Source organism: Mastomys coucha, unplaced genomic scaffold, assembly GCF_008632895.1.
Source record: "Mastomys coucha isolate ucsf_1 unplaced genomic scaffold, UCSF_Mcou_1 pScaffold23, whole genome shotgun sequence".
Lineage (NCBI taxonomy): Eukaryota > Metazoa > Chordata > Mammalia > Rodentia > Muridae > Mastomys > Mastomys coucha.
In genome coordinates, this window is record NW_022196906.1 from 110,471,719 (window position 1) to 110,493,193 (window position 21,475).

The 21,475-nt window shown below is 41.8% G+C and overlaps 1 protein-coding gene across 14 annotated transcripts in view; it reads right to left on the bottom strand.

Annotated features, from left to right (window-relative positions):
- Rbms3 (RNA binding motif single stranded interacting protein 3) overlaps positions 1-21,475 on the bottom strand; it is a 1,349,634-nt gene that overhangs the window by 131,773 nt on the left and 1,196,386 nt on the right. For all 14 annotated transcript variants that reach the window (XM_031343072.1, XM_031343074.1, XM_031343069.1 and 11 more), the window contains one exon: positions 17,753-17,859. In XM_031343072.1, the coding sequence (XP_031198932.1) occupies positions 17,753-17,859 (107 nt within the window). The remainder of the gene's footprint in view (positions 1-17,752; positions 17,860-21,475) is intronic.

Sequence of the window (21,475 nt, forward strand, 5' to 3'; positions counted from 1 at the left end):
AATAATTTTAAACAAAACCAGGCACGTATATCTCTTATTAACAACAGCTAAGATTTGCTTTAGTATTTTAGCCATAGTGGTGCATTTCTAGGCTTCCTGGGGGGAAAAATGATGAGTGGTAAATATTTTAGAAAAACCAATCTCTCTACTGGATATTTCTGTTGTTTTAGAGAATTTTGCTATGAGGTTCAGGCTGGTCCAGAACTTGTGATTCTCCTGCCTCAGGCACACACTTCCAGTCCAGAAATGAAGGTAACTTGAGTTTTAATAAAATCAGAGATTCTCTGAAACAGGTGAGAAGAATGGGTGAGGAGCTGGATATTAGCTAGTCATATCTAAGCGATTTAGTGGATTGTATCAACAGGTTGTAATTACAGACAGTTCCCATAGCATACACATTAGGAGCAGGTCTGAGTGACTCCCTGGTCTAACACACTCATTCTTATCTGCAAAGAGACACTCCATGACTATGACAAAGCCAAGGAGATGGTGGGCAAGATAGTTTTCTTCCTCCTTTTGTAGGTTAATATTGACACATGGTAGGTGTGCCTAACCAGGGGCATCATACAGGAGGCAGTCCTGAGGACTGCTGTGTTGCTGTGACCAGGTTTAAAAACACTTAGGAGATGTGTCCTACATACACCACTTTAGAAAATTCCACTTTGTGGATTAGATAAATACATGTTCAAGAAATTGGGGAGCAAATTGGAGACTTTGAGGGAATTCTGGATTTGCATCTCACATAAGCATTATTTTCAAATGAAATTTGAGTATACCCCTCAGGTTCCTGATTTTATTAGCAAAACCTCTTTTTAAGAAATCAGAAGTGGACTCAGCTCTCAGATGAACTTGTAAAGTCCTTGACTAATGGCAGATGCGGGTCGTGGTAGAGGTGATCCCTGGGAGTGGAGACTTTCAGCACCAGACAGAAGTCCGCAGCCTGCCTGAGGTGAATTGTGGTTTGGGCTCTGCAGGAGCGAAACAGGGAGACTAGCAAGTCCTCCTGTGCTGGAGGACTGGCTGCTAAGCATCGCCTGGCTTGCTTCAAGAGTGCTGTCAGGAATCAGGTGAAAGCAACATTGTATATTTATCACCTTCAAAGTAGCAAATGCAGCCAGTGAGCCAAGAGAAGGGAGTTCTTTATGTCTGATAGAATCAACCGAGAGAGGCGCTGTAAAGCTGTTGTTTAGGCGTGGTGCCATTCCCGAATTTCTGCTTCTTGGCTTCTTCTAAAAACGTTCCTGCCAGAGGATGTCTGCTTTTTATAGCAACAGGGAAGGACGAGATAAAACAGACACGAAGAGATCACAGGTGGGAAAGCTGATAATGTCTAAGTCCTTCCAGAAAGAGCTCCGTCCATGATTAAAAGTGAAACAGGAAAAAGCAAACATATAGGAGTGTTTTGCCTGTTCCATGGATATATGTACAGTGCACACAGAGGTCAGACAATATATCATATCCCCTAGAACTGGAGTTACAGATTGTGAGTCACAATGTAGGTGGATCGAACCCAGATCCTCTGCAAGAGCAGCCAGTGCTCTTAACCGCCAAGCTGTCTCTACAGTTCCTGGATTGTAGTGTTTTAAACTGTGAGTTAGAATAAATAATAAATAAATAAATAATAAATAAACAAATAAATAAATAAATTCCACTAAGTTGCTTTTTTGGTAGGAATTTAGTCACAACGATGAACACAGTAGCCTGCACAGGGAATTTGTTTTTTAATCTCAATCTAAATGTCTGAATTTCACGGATTCTAAGACACCATTTTGGTTTTCTCACATCTTAATATCTGTGAAATTGGGATTCCCCCGATAACTGCCAGCATTTCATAGTGTGTCAAGTCACTTTTCTCTCTTCTTAGTGGCATTTAAAATAATATAATAGTTCATCTCTAATCAATGGTGTTTTACAGTTCAAGGGTATAGCAAACATACTGTCAAAACCGCTGTGACATGGGGGCCAACCATGGAAAATGCAGAATTCCAAGGCTGTAGTGGGCAAGCCTAGGGAGCTAACAGAGCAAAAGTGTCTGGGAGATTGATCCACATCCTTCTAAGTTCGGGTTTAGTTGATGCTGCCTGGAAGCTACATGCGCTTAGCCATTGATGAGGGTGATCTTGAGGCCTTTGACAACCTGGGGTTACCAGGACATACCAGCGATTCCAAAAATAGCTCAGTTGATTGATGTCACACTTAGCTGTCATGGGTTTTTTGTTCAATTCAGTCAGAGGACATGGAGTTCAGCCCTAAGTCTTTCTTCCTGGAAATGTTTGCTGTAGTATTCCTGGTCTCAAGCCACATACAGGCTGCAGACACCTAACTCTTTTCTCAGAACACACACACACACACACACACACACACACACATACACACACACACTCACACACACACACACACACACACACACACTTCCATTTTTACCTTGACAAGATGGGCTATGCAGAAGACTCAAAACATCAATTACATTTCATGCAAAATTACCATATTATGGGGACTTAAAAATTCTTGTTATCTTTAGTCATTACATATTAATGTTGAGTTCAGAAGCTTCAGGAAAGGGTATTTGATCAAATCAAAATGTATTATCGCTCAGAAGCCAAGTTATTGAGGCTTGTAAATGAGAAGGGCTTCCCCTTCAGCCTTCTCTGTCAATCTCTTACACAGCCTGTGCAGTAGATCAAGCCCCATCTGGAGGGCCAGCCAGCAGACCTGACTCAGCAGAGCAGGAGTATGAGCTCACAGTTAGCTGCTGCTCTGCAGGCCTCCCAGGCAGACTTGCCTACAGGTCAAGATCAAGAAGACTCTTGGCAGACCCTGGCAGGATTGGGAGACAGAGCTTCATTCTTTTCTACTTGAGTAGTGTGTACTAGATATTTTGTGATATATGTGAAGGAGTTAGTGGTAAATGATTTAGACAAGATCGCTCCATCTGTAAAAATGGTCAAAGATCTCGCAAGTCTAGACAGTATGACTTCATTTTCCAGCAGACTCTCTCACATGTGATTTCACTGGAATCATGATCCAGTTTCTTGTGAGAGTGTGTTTGTGACTGGTGCAGTCAGGGCTGCAGGGCAGTCTCTTTTCTGAATATACAGGTTTTAAGATTCAATGCTGTCAAAGTCAATCAAAAGACTACCTAGTTCATAACACAAATGCTATCTATCTTCCTGGGCTCATGTTAGATAGACTCTTTTCATAAGAGGCTGACCAAGGCATCAGGACCTCTAGCAGCATCAGAGCACACCTAACTAAGGGCAGAGAGATGCTCAATGTTGAGTTGTGCCTTGTTTTCCTCAATACTGATGATGTCTCAAAGCAGAAACCACAGGGTCACACTAGTAGCCACTATTCATAGCCCAATGTTTTCAAGAACCCCAGAAAAATGTTCTGTCTCTATGTATAAGCCTCTCTCTCTTTCCAAGTTGGTGACATGCTGGTCAGTCGATCTACTACCATCTGTGTGCTGTTGAAAAATCAATACTTTATTAGTGTGGCTTGTTTTGGTTCCCAATGGTGTGGATCAGTGGTTTTCTTCTCATATGCAGATGACAATATTGTAAATGATAGGAATAATTCACTATTAGATTAACAAATTTTTCTAAGGCATGCCAATACAGACATTGGGTCACATGTTTGCTGGCCTTTAATTTTAAACTAACTTCTCCCTCTGAGCTTCACCAGGTGGATGGCGTAGAATCATATCCATGCTCGGACTTCTGGGGTAACTACTATGCAACTACCATTTTCTTCAAATCTGCGAGGATGGATAATTCACTGTAAAATAGCATCCAAATAAAGGCAGTATGTCTATATGTTGTACCATCATTTGTTGTATGAAGGAAACTCATGTTCTAAGTAAGTGGGAAGGGCAAAACCTTAACTAACTCACTAGTTAACATGCAACAGCAACGTCACAAAACAGCATCAAGCAGAGTCATTCTGCAGTTATGTGTCTTAAATCCCTAGGAACACTGAGCTCACTGAAGCTTGAACCAGAGCTCCTAAGAGCATACAAATGTGAGGTTGGGTTCTCCTAGCGTCTGGTCAAGAGATTTTCATTTCTAATAGTTACGCTTGCTTTATGTGTACTTCTAGCTAATGATAGATTTTTGTTACTATTTTAAACATTCTTTTTATGTACATGGCTATGAGCGAATATGTATACATGAATACAGTATGCCTGTGGAGGCCAGAAGAGGATGTCAGACGAGCTGGAGTTACAGGGAGTTGTGAGCCACATGACGCGGGTGCTGGGAACTATACTCTTTACTCTTGAGCCACCTTTCCAGGTCTGAGATAGTGGTAACTATTATTAGTCTTTTTCTGAGATAGGCTCTCAGTTCAGACTGGCCTTCTACTAGCTGTATAGCCAAGAATAACCTTGAACCTCTGGTCTTCCTGCTTCTATCCCTCTGTGGGTCCTGAGGCTCAAATTCACGTCATTGGACTTGCAGGAAAGCAACTTTGCCTGCTGAGGCATCACACTCAACCCAGAGGGACTTTGGATATCAATTTTACATTTTAATTAAATGCAAAGTAGGTAAATTAATAATCTATCTCCTTTCTCCTTAAAAATACAAGTTACACAATTTGTCATCACTCAGTGACCCTTAGTCTTTTCCATGGTTTGTAGCAATGGTTTGGTTTTATTATTCCTTCTTTAGACATTCACCCCTCAGTCCTCTTTCCCTTTGCCAGCCTGTGACTTCTATGATTATATGACCTTAAAAGAAAAAGAATTGTCCAAGATCCTTACAAACATCTAATAATTCAGTGTTAAATAATGATTTATGATTTGGAGGGCAATGTTACTAGAAACTTAGTGCCATGTGGGATAAACATAAAATATATTAATTTCTAGTGTTTAATATACTTTATATCATAAGTAAAAAAATTACAACAGCATTATATTGGCTGCAGATTTTATTTCTATCATTTAAGAAAGTAAACATTATTTTACATGTATTTAGAGAGAGAGTAAGAGTGCATTTGTGGTGTGCGTGTGTATGTGTGTGTGTGTAGAACAGACCTGGCTCTCAGAAGACTGAGCTATGTAAGGGCATCACAACACTATAACACAGTTTTAGTTTTGATAATGTAGCTAGTCAGTCACTAGGCTGTACACGGTCATCTCCTGTGCTGTATCTAATCATGAACATGTACCACTAGCTACTGAGAGCCTATGGGATTGAAGCATGGTGCTGACCCACTTAGAGACCTTGCCCAGAGTCATCTCTCAGCTCAGAAGTCATGGAACATGTGACTTAAATGCTAGAACCTATATCCTTAACCTAAAATTATGAAGAAAAGTGCCCCTGCAGACTCTCCTCAATCTGTAACATTGGGAAGGGATTATTACTCTACCCTCCTCAGAAAAGAAGAGAGGTTTCAGAGTTGCCACACCCAAAGCTCATCATGTTCCCAAACACTGTTCCCCATGGTGCCTCAGCATGGGACAGAGAGACTTCCACTGGAGGGGGCAATGTGGAGCTTTCCAATTGTGGGAAACCCTTTAGCTTGTAAATGAGTGTGTACTGACAATTCCATGATACATGCCGACAAACAAATGGTTAATATTTAGGAACAATGACCCATGGCCACTACTCTGGTTATTTTTATTACTGTTTTTGTCTTTGTTTTCTTACTTTGGTCTCAATTGTATAGATCTGAGCCTAACTATAATTCTTTGATATTTTTTAAATTGTCACTCAAATTGTGTGTATTGTGTCCTATTTTTTTTTTCAGAGACAGGGTCTCCTGTATCCTGGGATGACCTTGAGCCTATTATATAACTAAGAATAAATGTTCTTGCTGCTCTTGCAGATAATTCAAGTTTTATTTCTAGCAGCCATGTAAGGTAAGGTAGCTCACAATTGCCAAGCTCACAGTTACTCTAGCTCTAAAGGATCCTTGCCCTTCTCATTGCCTCTCTGGGGACCTGTGTTGCACTAATGTGTGTGTGTACACGTGTTGACACAGAGAAAGAGAGAGAGAGAGAGAGAGAGAGAGACAGACAGACAGACAGACAGACAGACAGAGACAGAGAGAGACAGAGACAGAGAGACAGAGAGACAGAGAGACAGAGACAGAGAGAGACAGAGACAGAGAGACAGAGAGACAGAGACAGAGAGAGAGAGAGAGACAAGTACACTTAAGTGCTGAGCTATCTAGAGATCAACTTTCAAGCGACTCCTGTCTTGACCTGTAGCTGAGGATGGAGCCACGTTTTAGGAAAGAGCTCCACCATTCATCTGCATGCCCAGCCCTTCTTACACTTTATTTTGACACGGGGTCTCACTTTGAAGCTTGCTTTGAGCTCACTCTGCAGCCCATGATGGCTATGAATTTGTTGCAGCTTTGATGGCTGTTCCATGAGTTCATTTAAAACGACATTTTCAGGCAAAAGTGTCCGGCTGAGAAAGTATGAAATCAAGCATGGAAGATACCATTAGAGGGTTTCTTCCTATGACTATGCACACTAACAGCCATGTCCCTGCCTCCTGCCTCTAACCAGCTGAAATGACACTCAATGAACCAATGAAGGATCAGGATAACAACAGACGAAGGGAGTGACAGGACAGGGCTGAAAGAGATTACCTGATGTCCAGTCCACCTGCATTCACCTTCATTCAAAATAGAAACAAACACAAAACAGCCAAGCCAAAATGTACAGCTCAAAGAGAAAGATGACTCATCGTAAATCTGGATATATGATGAGTCCCCGTGCGAACGGTATGGCGACTGACCTTCACTGAGATCCGAAAGGATATTTTTTTTCCTTAATCATAAATGGATTTGGAGTAAGTGATGACTTGTCTTGAGAGCAGGTGTTTGGAATTGAGCTCATCAATGTTGTCTTGGCCTTGTAGTCTGAAATAGCATGCAGATCGCACTCTGCCACAAAGCCTGTGCAGACTTCCTCCACTTACAAGCAAGGAAGAGAAATCCTGTTCATATTAGCTTTGAATAAACAGGGGTTATTGATGTGTTAGAATAGTGGCTCACATCTGGATATACCACACCGGGCCAGAGCAGTCCCACGTGGGAGAGGTTTACTGGAGGCAAAGAGGGGAAAGACAGAAAGACAGAGGGGAAAGACAGAAAGACAGAGGGGAAAGCAGAAAGACAGAGGGGAAAGGGGCAAAAGTGGGGGAGAAGTCTGTCTTTTGCTTAGGCTGTAATGTAACCTGTTCACAGGTGAGTGTGGGAAGTGAATTCTGGGAAGGCGTGTGGTTGTTATGGCAACAGGTGTCACCTATGTATGACATCCCTGAGTTTGGAGCTGATCAGAAAAACTGGTTCTTGACACCAACAGTTATGATGAGAGGCCATTCTTACCCATGACTGAAATCAGACAACATAAAACGTAATACAGGGTTCCCCATATAACAAATGACTTTACTTAAATATACATATATATGTATATATTCATTTTATTTATAGGCCTATATCTTGGCTAATAAAAATGCATTGAACTTAAATATTTTCAGGAAAAGGGTGTCTCAAAAGTCATATCATGATAACCCTAAGGGTGCAGTAGTGGCACATATACCTTGGCAGCAACCAACAGCTCTCTGATTGGACTCGATGAAAGGGAAACCATGCTTGGTGCTGGAAACCTAGCCAACTACCCAGTGCTAGTGAAGTCATGGATCTCAGAGAAGGATTTCAAACCACCACTTGACTAAAACAGCAGGACCTCTAACTAGATTCTGAAGCTGTCCTTATAACTACAGGTATGTGTAGCCTTCACCACATCAAGAAACCTCTCTTTACAACAGACAGAGACCATCATAGAGAACCACAACCAATCAAAATGCAGAGTTGTGGAGCCCAGTGCCAACAGTTATACCTACAAAGCAACTCAGGTACTTATGGCTCAGGGATCACTGAGGAAGCGGGGGTGGGAAGGCCATAAGAGCCAGAGGATCAGAGAGTACTGTGAGATTGTGTCTTCTAGTAATGTCAGAAGTGACACCTATAAGGCCTTAGCAACATGACTGCCTAACCAGGAGCTGGCCAAGAACAACAACAGACATGCTAAGTGTGACAGGAGTGGGGGTGGGAGGCAGCTGGGTTAAACCCTGTACAAATAGCATAGGCAAGTAAGGAATGTTCAATGTAGGAGAGACAGTATTCCCTAGGGAAGAACACACTAGCTGGTTGTCTAACACCAAATGGTCAGCCCTAAAATCACACCCAAGTAGCATCATGCAGACTGACCAGGTTATAGTTAGGAATAAAAATGTATATAGATATACATCTATGCATGTAATAACAATTAATGGAAGAAAGAGGCCATCAATTTGAACAAGAGCAGGGAAAGGAATATGAAAGGGTTTGGAGGGAGGAAAGGGAAGGGGAGAAATGATGTCATTATAATCTCAAAAGTGAAAGGAAAAAAAAAAGCACCCTAACAGCGAGGTTTCCTGAAAAACATATCCTTTAAGTGGAAATTAAGTTTAGGAACTCCAAACTTTAATATTACTACATTGAATCTCCCCCCAAACTTAATTTGATTTTCCATCCAATATAATGTGATTATTGCTGGAGTCTGAGAGTTGATTATTAGCAATATTAATTCCATCAGCTCACTTTTGTATCCAAACAGGGAAGATCATTTTTCTAAGTATTTCCATAACAAGGAAAAGTTTCTTCCGAGCACCTCACCAACCAGAGGGAGGATATTTGTCTTGCTTTGCTGATTGCTTTTCAATTGACATTGTCAGAGAATTTCGAGCAGGACAAAGGACAAGACACACTCACTGTATTGGTTTTCCTTCATAATAAAATCTTGCTTTTTTCACTAAGCATCTGAATACTTGCTTCGATTGCTTCTTATATAGTTCTCATGTCTCTTATTTGTGACTGTGACCAAAGTATGATTCCACTAGCATCAAGCTTGGGAATATCTTTTAAAAGATTAGTGTTTTGATGCAGTGAGAAATAATATTAATAATAATGAATAGCATGTGGACTATTTAAAGACAAAATTAAGTGTAAATATCTAGTGAGTGGGTCCGATATTCTTTCATTTTAAACTAAGATTTATTTATATTTAAAAATCTTTACACAAATCCAAAAGCCACTCACAACAAAACATAAAGAAATTTCAAAATCTGAGCAGGTCTTCCTGCACGGTGGAGACATGGTGGCATACTCAGCTTCCTATTTGACCCAATCACTCTCTCTCTCTGTCTCTCTCTGTCTCTGTCTCTGTCTCTGTCTCTGTCTCTCTCTCTGTGTGTGTATGTGTGTGTGCATGTGTGTGCATATGTGTGTGTGCATGTGTGTGCATGTGTGTGCATATGTGTTTGTGTGTGTGTGTGTGTATGTGCATGTGTGTGTATGTGTGTGTGTGTGTGTGTGTGTGCGTGTGTGCTCTTGCCCATGTGAGGTGGTAGTGGTAATTACTACATCACTGAAGAACCTCAAGAACTAGTGTGACATTGATTAGATTTTGATTCTGTCATCTGTTTTTGTGTTATTTTTGTTTTGTTTTGTTTTTACTTTTTAGCCACTCATGCTTGCTAGCTGGAATAGAGTACAGTTTCTAATTTGGCCTCAGTAGTCACTGGAAGTGAATTCTTTTTGAACACAGGAATAAGCAGTAGATTGTGCTTGCATGCTCCTGACATCTTTTAGAACTAGGCTAGAATATTCCTGGTTTCAGACAACCTGGAGGCACACTGTCATCATTAAGATGAGCAGAGTCCTCTTTGCAGTGAGCCATGAGAATAGTCTCACTCTGGCAATGCAATGTCCCAGGATTAGTGACATTCTCAACATAGAGAAAGGGAGTTTACCCTTTACCTGACAATGACATAAAAAATGTTTTGGCACAGATATATCATAAAAGTATTACCCAGTTCTTTCCTGATTGGGCAAGTTTGTAGAGGTAGCTCTAAGATGGATCAGGAAATAATTTCCCCATTAGACAGCAGCTGTGATCTTTATCAAGAAATATGTTTCATTTCAATGTCTTAAGGTGATCCATAGCTTCTCTATACTGTAGGAATGTGGGCTGTCAGACCAGGGCTGGTTGTAAGCTTCTTCAAGCCAGTGGTTCCTGTGGGTTTTCCAGATCCTTCTAGGACTTAATAATGTCCTTTGGATGAACCCAATTTTCTCCATACATTTAAGGCAAAGTTGTGACAGTAGAGTAGCAGGTTGCAGCTTGAAGCAGGCTTACAAATCTAGCCATCTTCTACTAAGCTAGACATTAACAAGGTTTGTGAAGGATAAAGCTTACAAGAAGTTGTGCAGGTAGGAAGCTGGAGATGATCTTGGAGGACTTGGGGGATGTGAAAACATGGTTGGAATATAATATATGAAAAACATTTAAATGAAAAATAAAAATTGATAATAAAAATAAAGAACTCTAGATTAGTGGAGAATCTCTTCCCCATGCCACTTAGCATTCTAGGCATCTCTTGCAAGATTTGATAATAACTTAAAATGCCCCCCTCATCCTGTGGCTTCCATTTATGTCAAGTCATGACCACAAGCATGCATCTACATTTGAAAATCTTGCTTATTCATGTCTATTTCTGAGTGCAAAGTTCCCAGCCTTACAGCTTAATAAATAAATGCATTTCACCAAAGCATGCTAATTAACTATCAAAATGTTGCCCTAAAGAAAAAAGCTTTAAATAATGAAGTTGTAATTAGCCTATCAATTTCCATGTTTAGCTTAACTCTAAAATGCTTGCAACATCAAGGGAAATTCTTTTCGCTTTATCAGTTTTTCTTAATTTTCAAGAGTGAAGAGAAATGAGCAATTCCTTCTCTCTGTTGTTACTGGGTACTTAGGTCATTACCAGCCCCTTAGTTTTTCCACATTTCAAAAGAATTTGGGGAACAGAAATCAGTACAGAAAAGTAAGCTCATTTTAAGAATGTCTAAACCGTGGCAGAATATGTCCAATTTTCTCTCCACTGTGCTTGTAGTTTTCTTTAAAATTTATAGAAAACCATGACACAAAGACCAGAACATATGTAGGTGTAGTTGTAGGTTAATCTTTTCTTGTATTTTAACTCAACTGGACTCAGGTCATCTCCAGTTTCTAGTCTCTATTATACAAACAGGTTTTTAAGATTTTGTTGTTATTGTTTTTTGTTTCCTTTTTCCAAATTCATTCCTTAGAAAAATGAGGAATGTATCCCATCTCCGTGTTTGTGTGTATGCATGTGTGTGTATTGAATGCAAGTATGTGATTTCATGTGGGTGGGTACATATGAATGCATGTACATGTCAGAGGGTGAATTCAGGGTGAGTTCCTTGATTACTCTCTTCTCTTCTTTTCTGAGGCAGATTGTCACACTGAGCCTGGAACTTGATGCTCCCATCATTCTGGTTAAATTAGGTCCACCTTCTCTCCTTCCTTCTCCAATCCTGCAGTTATAGGCAGCTATCACAGCCACTATATCCAGTTCTAGGGTTCTGAATTCTGGTCCTAACACTGACACATGGCAAGTATTTTATCCACTGAGCCATCTTTCTAGCTGTAGGCATTCTATCTTAAGTAGTACCTTTTAGTGGTAAGAAGGGTCAGGAAAAGGAGGCATAGAGAGGGCATACAAAGTACAACATATTTGCATGAAAATGTCTGCATGTGACCCAGCACTATGCACAATGAATATGCATAATACATTTTTTCAAATCCACATTTATGAAAGACAGAGGTATCTAGGTGTGTGTGTGATGCTGGATTTCGGCGCTCCAGGACTCTGGGTCCAGAAAAGCTTCTCCTGTGCTTGTCCCACCCCCACAAGTCTACTCCCTCTTATGGATACAAAACAGGTGTCTTTGGTTGCTGCCCTTGGAGTTCAAGCTTGGCTCCCTACATTAATTTTTCAAGTTCAAGATGATGTAGTGTGACAGCCTAAGAGAGGAAGAGCCCTTGGGACAGGATTGTCCCCTGACTCCTGTCGCCCCTTAGGATGCTCCCTTCCCTGCCTGGATACCAGCATGAGATCACCATACAGATCCACCCCCCTAATTTTGTCCATTCCTTCATCCCAGGGGACTTGGAGAAATACTTTGGATTTGGCATGAAAACTCTGGAACTATGCTTCAACCAGAATGAAATATAGATGAGTGGAAGCCAGAGTCAGAGGGCATTCAGCTCAGACCAGATAACCATGAGCAAGAACTCTCTCCCTATCTTCTCTTGCCTTCAGTTACTTCTGGAAGGGTGGCTGCAACTGACTACAGTGTTGCTAGATGAGGCAGGATGTAATTCAAACTCATAATTCTCTTGGTAGGTTTCTGAAGTGCCCCAATTACAGGTGGACACCATTATGAAGCAGCCCCATCTCAACAATGACAGAAAGATGTATTGTTGCTTTATAGACTGTAAAATATACATACATACATACATACATACATACATACATACACAAATACACACACTCATGTATATGATCCTCTTAAAAATCTGTGTCTAGCTTTAATGTAATGGTCAATGAAGATGAAAGCAGCCTTAATGCTTAATCGCTATGGAAACTAGACAGGATCTAGAATCACTGGGAGACCAAGCTCTGGATGTAATCACAAGGAAGTGTCTGTATTGATCTACTTGAGGAGGGCAGACCTACTATAAGAGTGAGCTGAGCACAGCATTCATCTCTCATGTCTACTTCTAGACTGAAGACTCAATGTGAGCAGCTGCCGCATGCTCCTCCTGCCTTGCCTTCTCTGCTGTGATGAACTGTCTGCTTGAATGTGACCAGACTGAACCCTTCCTCTCTTTAGTCACCTTTTCAAGCATCTGTCCCAGCAACATGAGAATGAACTGACACATCACACATCACAAGGCTTTGAAGAGAGTTACGTCTCTTAGTCCTGAGATTGAATAGAGGAAGAACATAGCCAAGATTCTTCCTGATGTCTCAACCCAGAATCTTTGCTTTGATTGCTTTTTCTACAGGCAGTCAGGGTGGTCACAGACCTGAAGCAGAGAATGCAGGTAGCATCACAGGTGACTAACAGAATGACAGGAAAGTTTTTGAGAATGTTACTGGTTTTGTGAAGTTAATTAATCTGGAAGTGTCAAATATGAAAAAAGAAAATAATATTAAAAAACTACTTCTCCAAGTTAGTCTGTATGTTATTAGAATTTTCATTGTATGAGTTATTTAAATGTCATTTTATGGGCCTTAATTTTGAACTGTGCTCTAGTAAACATAATGCAAGGAAGACTCAAATAGAATCATAGAATGCTAGACTAGGTGTTCCACTATCATTTTCATGTGTGTAGTGTGCATGTATGTATGTTTTTTCATGTGTGTGAAGTGTGTGTATGGGTGTGTTTTCTCATGTGTGTGGTGTGTGTGTATGTGTATTTTTCATGTGACTATGGCGTCTGTATGTGGTGTGTATGTTTTCTTTTCTCATGTGTGTATGATGTGTGAATCTGTGTTTTTCATGTGTATGGTATATGTATGTGTGTTTTATTTTCATGTGTGTGTGATGTGTGTATGTGTATGTTTTCTCATGTGTTTATGGCATGTGTATCTGTGTATTTTTATGAGTGTAAGGTGTATATGTATGTGTGTGTTTTTCATGTGTGTGAGGAACATGTGTTTGTGTATTTTCTCAAGTGTATGTATGGTGTATGTAGCATTTGTTTTTTCATGTATGTGTGGTATGTGTATGTATGTTTTTATTTTTGTGGAGATGTGTGTATACATGTGTGCTTTTCTATGAGTGTGTTTTGTGCATATATATATTTGCACCTCTGTACATCTATGCCATGAATACCCACATGGAGTTCTGAGGGTGACATTGGGAATAAACCCCAATTCTCTTCCACCATATTCCTTGAGATGGGGTTGTTCAGATATGCTCAGAGTTCATGAGATGACCAGTTTTTCTCCTTAGCCATTTTTTCTAGGGAATCCCTAACTACATCTTCATGATAGAGTTATAGGTGGGGCACCACGACTCCTGTTATTTTTATAGATCTGAGCATCTGATCTCTGGGCCTTACATTAGGATGGCAAGAAGTCAATTGCTGAGTCATGTTCCTAGGCCTGTCCACTGTTCTGGGTGTGTATAATTTTCATGAAAACAATCAAAGGAACTTAAGGCTCAAACACTGAGCTCGCAATCTAGGGGCCATTGGGTCATAAGCTTGACCCAGCAGTGTCCTTACACTGTAGTAGCTGTCGTGTATTGTCCCCAAGTCCTACTTCTGAGTAAAGTAGCATGTGACCCAGCAGTGTCCTTACACTGTAGTAGCTGTTGTGTATTGTCCCTGAGTCCTACTTCTGGGTAAAGTAGCATGTGACAGCTCTATGTTGATTTTACATTCATCCATTTAATTTCTGATGAACTTAAGTTTCCAGTGGGGTGGGGGTGGGGGAGCCCACACTTGATTAGGAGGAGGACGAAAGTGGCAGGCTGAAGGTCAGGTACTCTTGGGCTTTATTTACTCCCACCCCCCAATCAGGTAAAACATTTTCTGGACTGTATAAACAGAGCCTCTAGATCTCCCCAACACAGAGCGTAAGGATGCCACCAGAGAGCATCCAGGACTCATCACAAAGATTCCTGCTTTGCCGCCATTCACCTAGCTCATGTCCCAACGATGTATTTTAAAAGTACCTTGATTTCTACTTTTGATTGTTCTGCTATTGAAGCCCTGTGACTGTTGCATTGACACCTGGTATGTGAGGTAGTCAGCAGTTGTGTTCCCAGGCCACAGTCACTTATAGTTGGCCCCAAATCAACAATCTCTATTTCCCTCTGTGGTGAGAGCTGGTTTTGTTTGTTTGTGTTTTGTGGTTTCTACACTGATACCAAAATATGTGATCTTCCTATAAATGCCTCTTCATGACCTGAAGAGAGTATTACAGATTCTGCCACATGAGACAAAGTTTGTCATTAGAGCCAAGTTTCCTCATGAACTCACAGAGCTGGGGGTTTTAGTATGTGGTGCAAGCATTTACCTAATTAACAAGCATTTTGCCTAATCACATTTTAAGGTCAAATGAATCTTTTTAGACTATGAATGCTTTTTATGGGACAAATATAATGATGCTGTGGTTGTAAGACTCTCTGCTGATGCATTAAACTCAATCCCCAAGACACAGGTCATCCCCATGCCCTCATTAAAATACAGACATTCTCAGCTCACTTTCTCCCAGAAAATATGAACACTCTTGCATTTTTTCCCACTGGTTTCTGATACTCAATGATTATTCAGGTTTTATTCTATGTATTTCTCAGTATAATGATATACATTATACAGCGCTTGACTACAGCTATGCAATTCGAGGGGTTTTCAGACACTTGTAGAAACACTCAAAACAGACTCAGAAAATAGAAAATGGCTAAAGCAGTTTTTGAGAATCTCCTAGCATCCTTTCTTTCTTAAAACAGCTCTCTTGGTGTTTGGAGAATATGATGGCACATAATTATGATGCCTCTTAAATGACAAATGGGCAAAGCAGGTGCTTGGGACAGAAATACTAAAACTCCCCTGTCAAAATTATGGCTTTGGCACAGAATATCATTTATTTAATAATTCAAACAACTGTACCACATTTCCATAAAAATGGAAAAAAACACAAAAGACAAGGTACTTTTTCCTTGTTATTTTACAAAAATAAATAACCAAGAATACTAATTCCCAAGCCCATAAGGTTTAGAGCCACAGCTCACTGCCAGTTTGTATTATGAGGAGAAATGTATGGCTAATGGGAATTGCTCTTTGCTTCTGTCTTTTGCCTTTCTTATGACTTTGTACCAGCTTTTCTTCCTCCTTTCTGGCTAATAGTAAAAAAAAAAAAATGTATTTTAAACTGTCCTCTCTCCCTCTCCCTCTCCCTCTCCCTCTCCCTCTCCCTCTCCCTCTCTCTCTCTCTCTTAAATATTACAGCAGCACAATCATGAACGTGTGGGCATGAGCATGGATGTTCAAGTATGTGTCTACATACCAATACGATGGTTGGTGTTATCAACTTGATGAAATCTACAAACGGGTCCTCTGGGCCTGTTTGTGGGGATTATCTTGATTATATAAATTAAGGTGGACAGACAAGCCCACCGTGGGCTGTATCATTCTCTAGGCAACAGATCCTAGACTGCAAAAATATAATGTAACTGAGCACTAGCGTGCATCCGTAAGTTTCTTCCTCTTAACTGTGGATGTCATGTGACCAGCTGGTAACCATGACTCTCCCACTATGATGGACTCTGAACCTGAATAAACTCTCTTCATGGAAAATTTATTCTTCAGAAACTCTTCATATATATATTTGATATATATATATATATATATATACATATATATATATATATATATATATCACAGCAACAGGAAAAGAAACTAAGAGAACCACCACCATGACAAGGTAAAATCAACCTAAATTCTTGCCCTTTTCAGACTACAAACACTGGACTCTCAAAAAAATTTTTTTCACTGAAAGTGTTTGCATTGTACCTGCATGCCATAACCACTATGTAATTACTGGTCAATTATTTGTGGTGAGTGCTAGATCACAGATGTCCTGTCTCTCAGGAACTAGACCACTTGCTTCACCCATCCCACTCCCTACAGCTGACAAATCCTGCTGTGAGGGTGAAGGCCCACACATCTCCATGGGGGAAGAGCCAGCTGACCTCCCCCACCCACTCCCTGCAAATGCAAGAGACACTTATTCTTTTTCCTTAGTGCCTGCCTTCTTCTCCTCCTTGTCACGCAGGCTGAGCCACGTAACATAACCTAGAGTGGAACGTCCCACCAGCCTTGAGAATCTATCTAAGTCATACTATCCCTTTGTTCCCTAATGGCTCTCCGACTACTTCAGCTCCCTCCCTCTACTCCAGCCGTGATGGGAATGAGGGTAACTAGTCAGAAAGCCCTCCTGATAAAATTTATTTTAAAGGAGAAATTTAACCTGCCATTTGGCTTATGATTATGAATTCCTTTCAGATTTCTGTACTAGGAGCCTTCTTTTCTTTTCTTTTCTTTTCTTTTTTCTTTTTCTTTTTTCTTTTCTTGAGACTGCCTCTCATTTCACCCAAGCTAACAATGTATCCAAAGATGACCTTGAACATCTGATCCCCCTGCCTCTGAATTCTAATTACTGGGGTTTACAGCATGCTAAAGCTTGGGATTTTGGTTTGTGTTATGGGATGCTGGGCATCAAAGCCAGGTTTCTAGCACAGAAGGGCAGTGCTTTACCACCCAGGCTACATTTCCAGGTCCCTTGATGCTGATTTTCAAGTTCTTTTTCTTCTCCATGGAATGCCATCCTCTTCTCTTCACATGAAAGCACTAAAGCCTGTTCGACTCTGGACATTTGGTTTCCCGTACATGTAAGTGTGTATGGGGGTTGGAGACATATTAGTATCATGTATTCTCATGTGTGTGCAAAGTTTTAAGTATATTTGAGGAGGACATTAGGTGTTCTGCTCTATCCCTCTATCTCATCCCTTGAGCAGAGTCTCTCATGACCCAAGAGCCAGGTTGTCAACCAGCAATCCCTCCCCAGCTCCAAATGCCCCCAAATCTGTGTGGGAATTACAGACTTGTATAGCTATGACCAACATTTTCTATAAGTGCTAGGGATTCAAACTCAGGTCCCATGCGTGTACAGCAAGCACTCTTAAACACTGAACCACCATCTCTCTGGCTGGGGACTTCTTTTTTTTTTTTTTTCCATGGCTCCAAAAGGCTGCTTTGCACCTTCTCTATGGAGGACTGCCGTCCAGTTCCTGAACGGTTCTCACGACTCACCTCTCCTTCTCTGGGCCACGGCCTCCCATTCTGGGTATGCTTGCTCTGACTCTGTCTCTTCTTCTGTCCTCCGTCAGCGAATTTACACAGCAAAGGTTCACTGGGGGCTGGAAAGGTAAGAAGGTAAAAGCATATTAGCGATCATCCATGCAAATACCTAATCATTCCAGGTGGGTTCACCGTGCATTTTGGTTATGAATGCACTCTGAAGTAATATCTGGGTTCTGGCCCTCTTTTCCTCTAAACTTCACTGCCTGGTGTTCTCACCATTGCTGAGCCTCGGGAAAGCATGGGTGGACCTTGAGAGATTGTAACATACACTCCTAGAAACCTGGTTGTAGTAGAACGTGCACCTGTCTCCAAGACAGGGGTCTCCCCATGCAGTGAGCCATCCCTAGCACCTGCAGTGGCAATCTCTCTCTCAAGGCAGCTGTACTATCACCTTGCAAACTACAGAAATTGATTTTGAAGTTTTTTAGAGATCAGAGCAGCAGGTTTGAGAAGGCGTCGAACACAAAGTTACACCTCAGAAATTTGCTTTATTTGGAAAGAGGGCTTTGCAACCAGGGCTGAGGATTTGAGCTTTTGAGGTATGAGAAGTCTTGGACCAGAGGCAGCAGACAGGGGATTAAGAGCTAGAAAGAGAGAGCAGCCAGAGGAAACATGACAGCAGACCTGAAGGGAGGAGAGAGCCTTGAGAGAGAAATCCTCCTACATGAGGAGGGTAATACTGGCTTTTGAAAGTTTCCAGGAACTGGTAGGATGTTTTATACCACTTGAGTTAATTTGGCATAGCCTATGTGCCAAGGAGCCAAGTACTGAGTAGGGCCATAAACCTTTCTTATACCATCTAGTATGAGGGGTTACAAGGTCCCAGCACAGCATAGCCTCTTAACTCTCTGTCCCATGTAGGGGCTGGGGTGTGTGGGACTTGACTTCGCTAGCATCCTGGTCTTGTGCCTGAGTGAGCAGCATCTCCAGGTGGTACAGAGAAAGGAGCTGCCAGGAACTGCTTGCCAAGGAGCTGGGCATTTTACCCAATAGCAGCAGAGTTAGCTCCATTTCTCACTAGTCCTCTCTAAGTGCTCAAATACTAGATGTGGGTCCTCCACCAAAGCTTCCCCCTTCAGTTTCCCAGTAAAGGCTAGTGAGAAGCCAGGAGACCAACTGTCTGGATAGCAAGAGAATAGTCTGAGAGACTACCACCAAGCATGTCGGGGCAGCTCCTTGGGAAGGGAGTGCGGGCTTTGTCTCTTCTCTCCTCCCAGCTCTAAACTGGTAAGGACTCATCCCCTAAAAGAATCCCCCTTAAGTCCTCCTCAAGTCCCCCTAAGCTTGGGGAACTGATGCGAAGAAAAGACTGTGTTTGTCTGAAATGAAAACATATACGTTGCTCCCAGGATCCCAAGAGCCAGGTCCAAATCCAATAAGAGGAGGAGGAGGAACAGGAGGAGGAGGAGGAGGAGGAGGGCGAGGAGAAGGAGGAGGAGGATGAGGAGAAGGAGGAGGAGGAGGAGGGTGAAGAGAAGGAGGAGGAGGAGGAGGAGGAGGAGGGAGAGGAGGAGGAGGAGGAGGGTAAGGAGAAGAAGGAGGAGGGTGAAGAGAAGGAGGAGGAGGAGGGAGAGGAGGAGGAGGAGGAGGGAGAGGAGAAGGAGGAGGAGGGTGAGGAGAAGGAGGAGGAGGTAGTACCTTGAAGACTAGAACCCTGCTTGGAGAAGGAACTTCCTGCTCCATCTCCCTGTACCCCTCTCCCTCCCATAGAAGCAGCACTAACCCCTGTGAAGTAGAAACAGAAAAGCATCCTCTGTTTCCTTAGTGTTGACCTGAGTCAGCCGGATGGCTTCCACTAACTTCAGCCTCCAAGCTATTTGGCAGATGTAGTAGCGTGCATCCTAGCATCCAGTAACAGAGGTTCTTTATGCCTTTATCTGATAAATCACCATGTCTGTAGGGGTCTTGCACATCTTCAGCAAATACTTCTCCTTGAAGAATGTGGTCAAAATTAAAGTCTATTAGAATACATCTTCCAACACTGCTCTTTCTCGAAGCCTGACAAATGAGCACTATTTGTGGCTAATTGGTGACTGCCTCCATGTCCCCACATATCTGAAGAGAAAGTCACATTAACCAGCAAATTTGGTGAACACATTAAGAAGCCTGAGAAGGTTAATTGACTGGTGGTGTGTGTGTGTGTGTGTGTGTGTGTGTGTATGTGTGTGTGTGTGTGTGTGTGTTGGAAAAAAACAAATATTATTTTGTAAGTTCATAATTAACCAAAATAAATCACTTCCTCCCCCTGCCATCCTAGAACATGAACTCAGCTAAATATTAATTGTATCCCTGGGCATTTTTCAAGTTTGAAGACAATTTTAATTGTCTCAAAAATCAATAGCAAGGAAAGAATAGAAGCAAGCCAGCATCTACAAATAGGCTGTCCATAAGGGCATATTTGAAAACGACTTGGCTAAAAAGGATGTGATGTTCTGACCAATCCCCAAGTGTACACTTCATTAGCCGCAGATAGCTCTTGTCCAGAATAGAAGGAAAAGAACAAGACATGGCTCACCATTGGTGAAGAGAAATGGACAATAAGATGGGGTCCCTGTCCTTCTCAGAGCACATGGGCAGCTCTGCTGCTTTCCAATGGCACGATCCGCAGTTAGAGTTTTTAGGGATCAGGTGTGGTTCAAGAGTATTGAATGCATGATGTAAGGATGCAGCTCAGATATGTGAGCTGTGTGTGTTGTATCCACAAAGCCCTGAGTTCACTCTCTAGCACTGCATACATTGGGCATTGTGCTACCTGCTTGTAGTTCTAGAGCCTGTAGGTTGGCACAGGCAGATCAGAGGATTAAGGGCATTCTTGGTTACATAATGAATTTGAGACCTGCCTGGCAAACATGAGTTCTTGTCTCTTATTAATTAATTAATTAATTGATTGATTAATGGAAAAGCCTCAGAAGCAATTAAACCATGTTGTATATTGTGGTGCTCTGAAAACCTGATGAAGTCTCACAACCACTCCATCCTACATTACCTGGGACCCGAGTCATCCTTGACCTGATGTTTCCCACTGCAGATGGTACTGACCCGGCAGCTACATAGCCCCTGCCATTGGTAGTGGACCTTCTGTGAGGTATCTGCTTGTGGGCAGCTAATCTGAATACCCCACAGAAGGCCCAGAACCAATGGCAGGAGCTAGGTAGCTGCCAGGCCAGAGCATCTGTAGTGGGGAATGCTGGGTAAAGAATAATGGGGGTAATATTTGCCAAAGAGAAGAAGGGTCTTCTCTGTAAGGAGCTAAATAAAAGCTCTCTAATTACTAGAGGAAGAAAGCCATCACACACTGAACTCATGGTCTGCTCACTTCACGTCCCCACATGAGAGAGTGCACTGCCTGCTGTATAATAATTATGCTTCAGACTGACAGAGTCCTCCCAGAAGGAAGAAGTCTCGGCTCACACATCTGGGAAAAAGAGACACAGAAGATTCTTGGTCCACCACAACAGTACAGAAAGAAATAAACAACAGCCAAGAGGCCTGTCAGCTCTATAGACACAGTACACCAGCTCTACACACAGCACACCAGCTCTACACACAGTACACAGCTCTATGCACAGTACACCAGCTCTATGCACAGTACACCAGCTCTATGCACAGTACACCAGCTCTACGCACAGTACACCAGCTCTACGCACAGTACACCAGCTCTACGCACAGTAC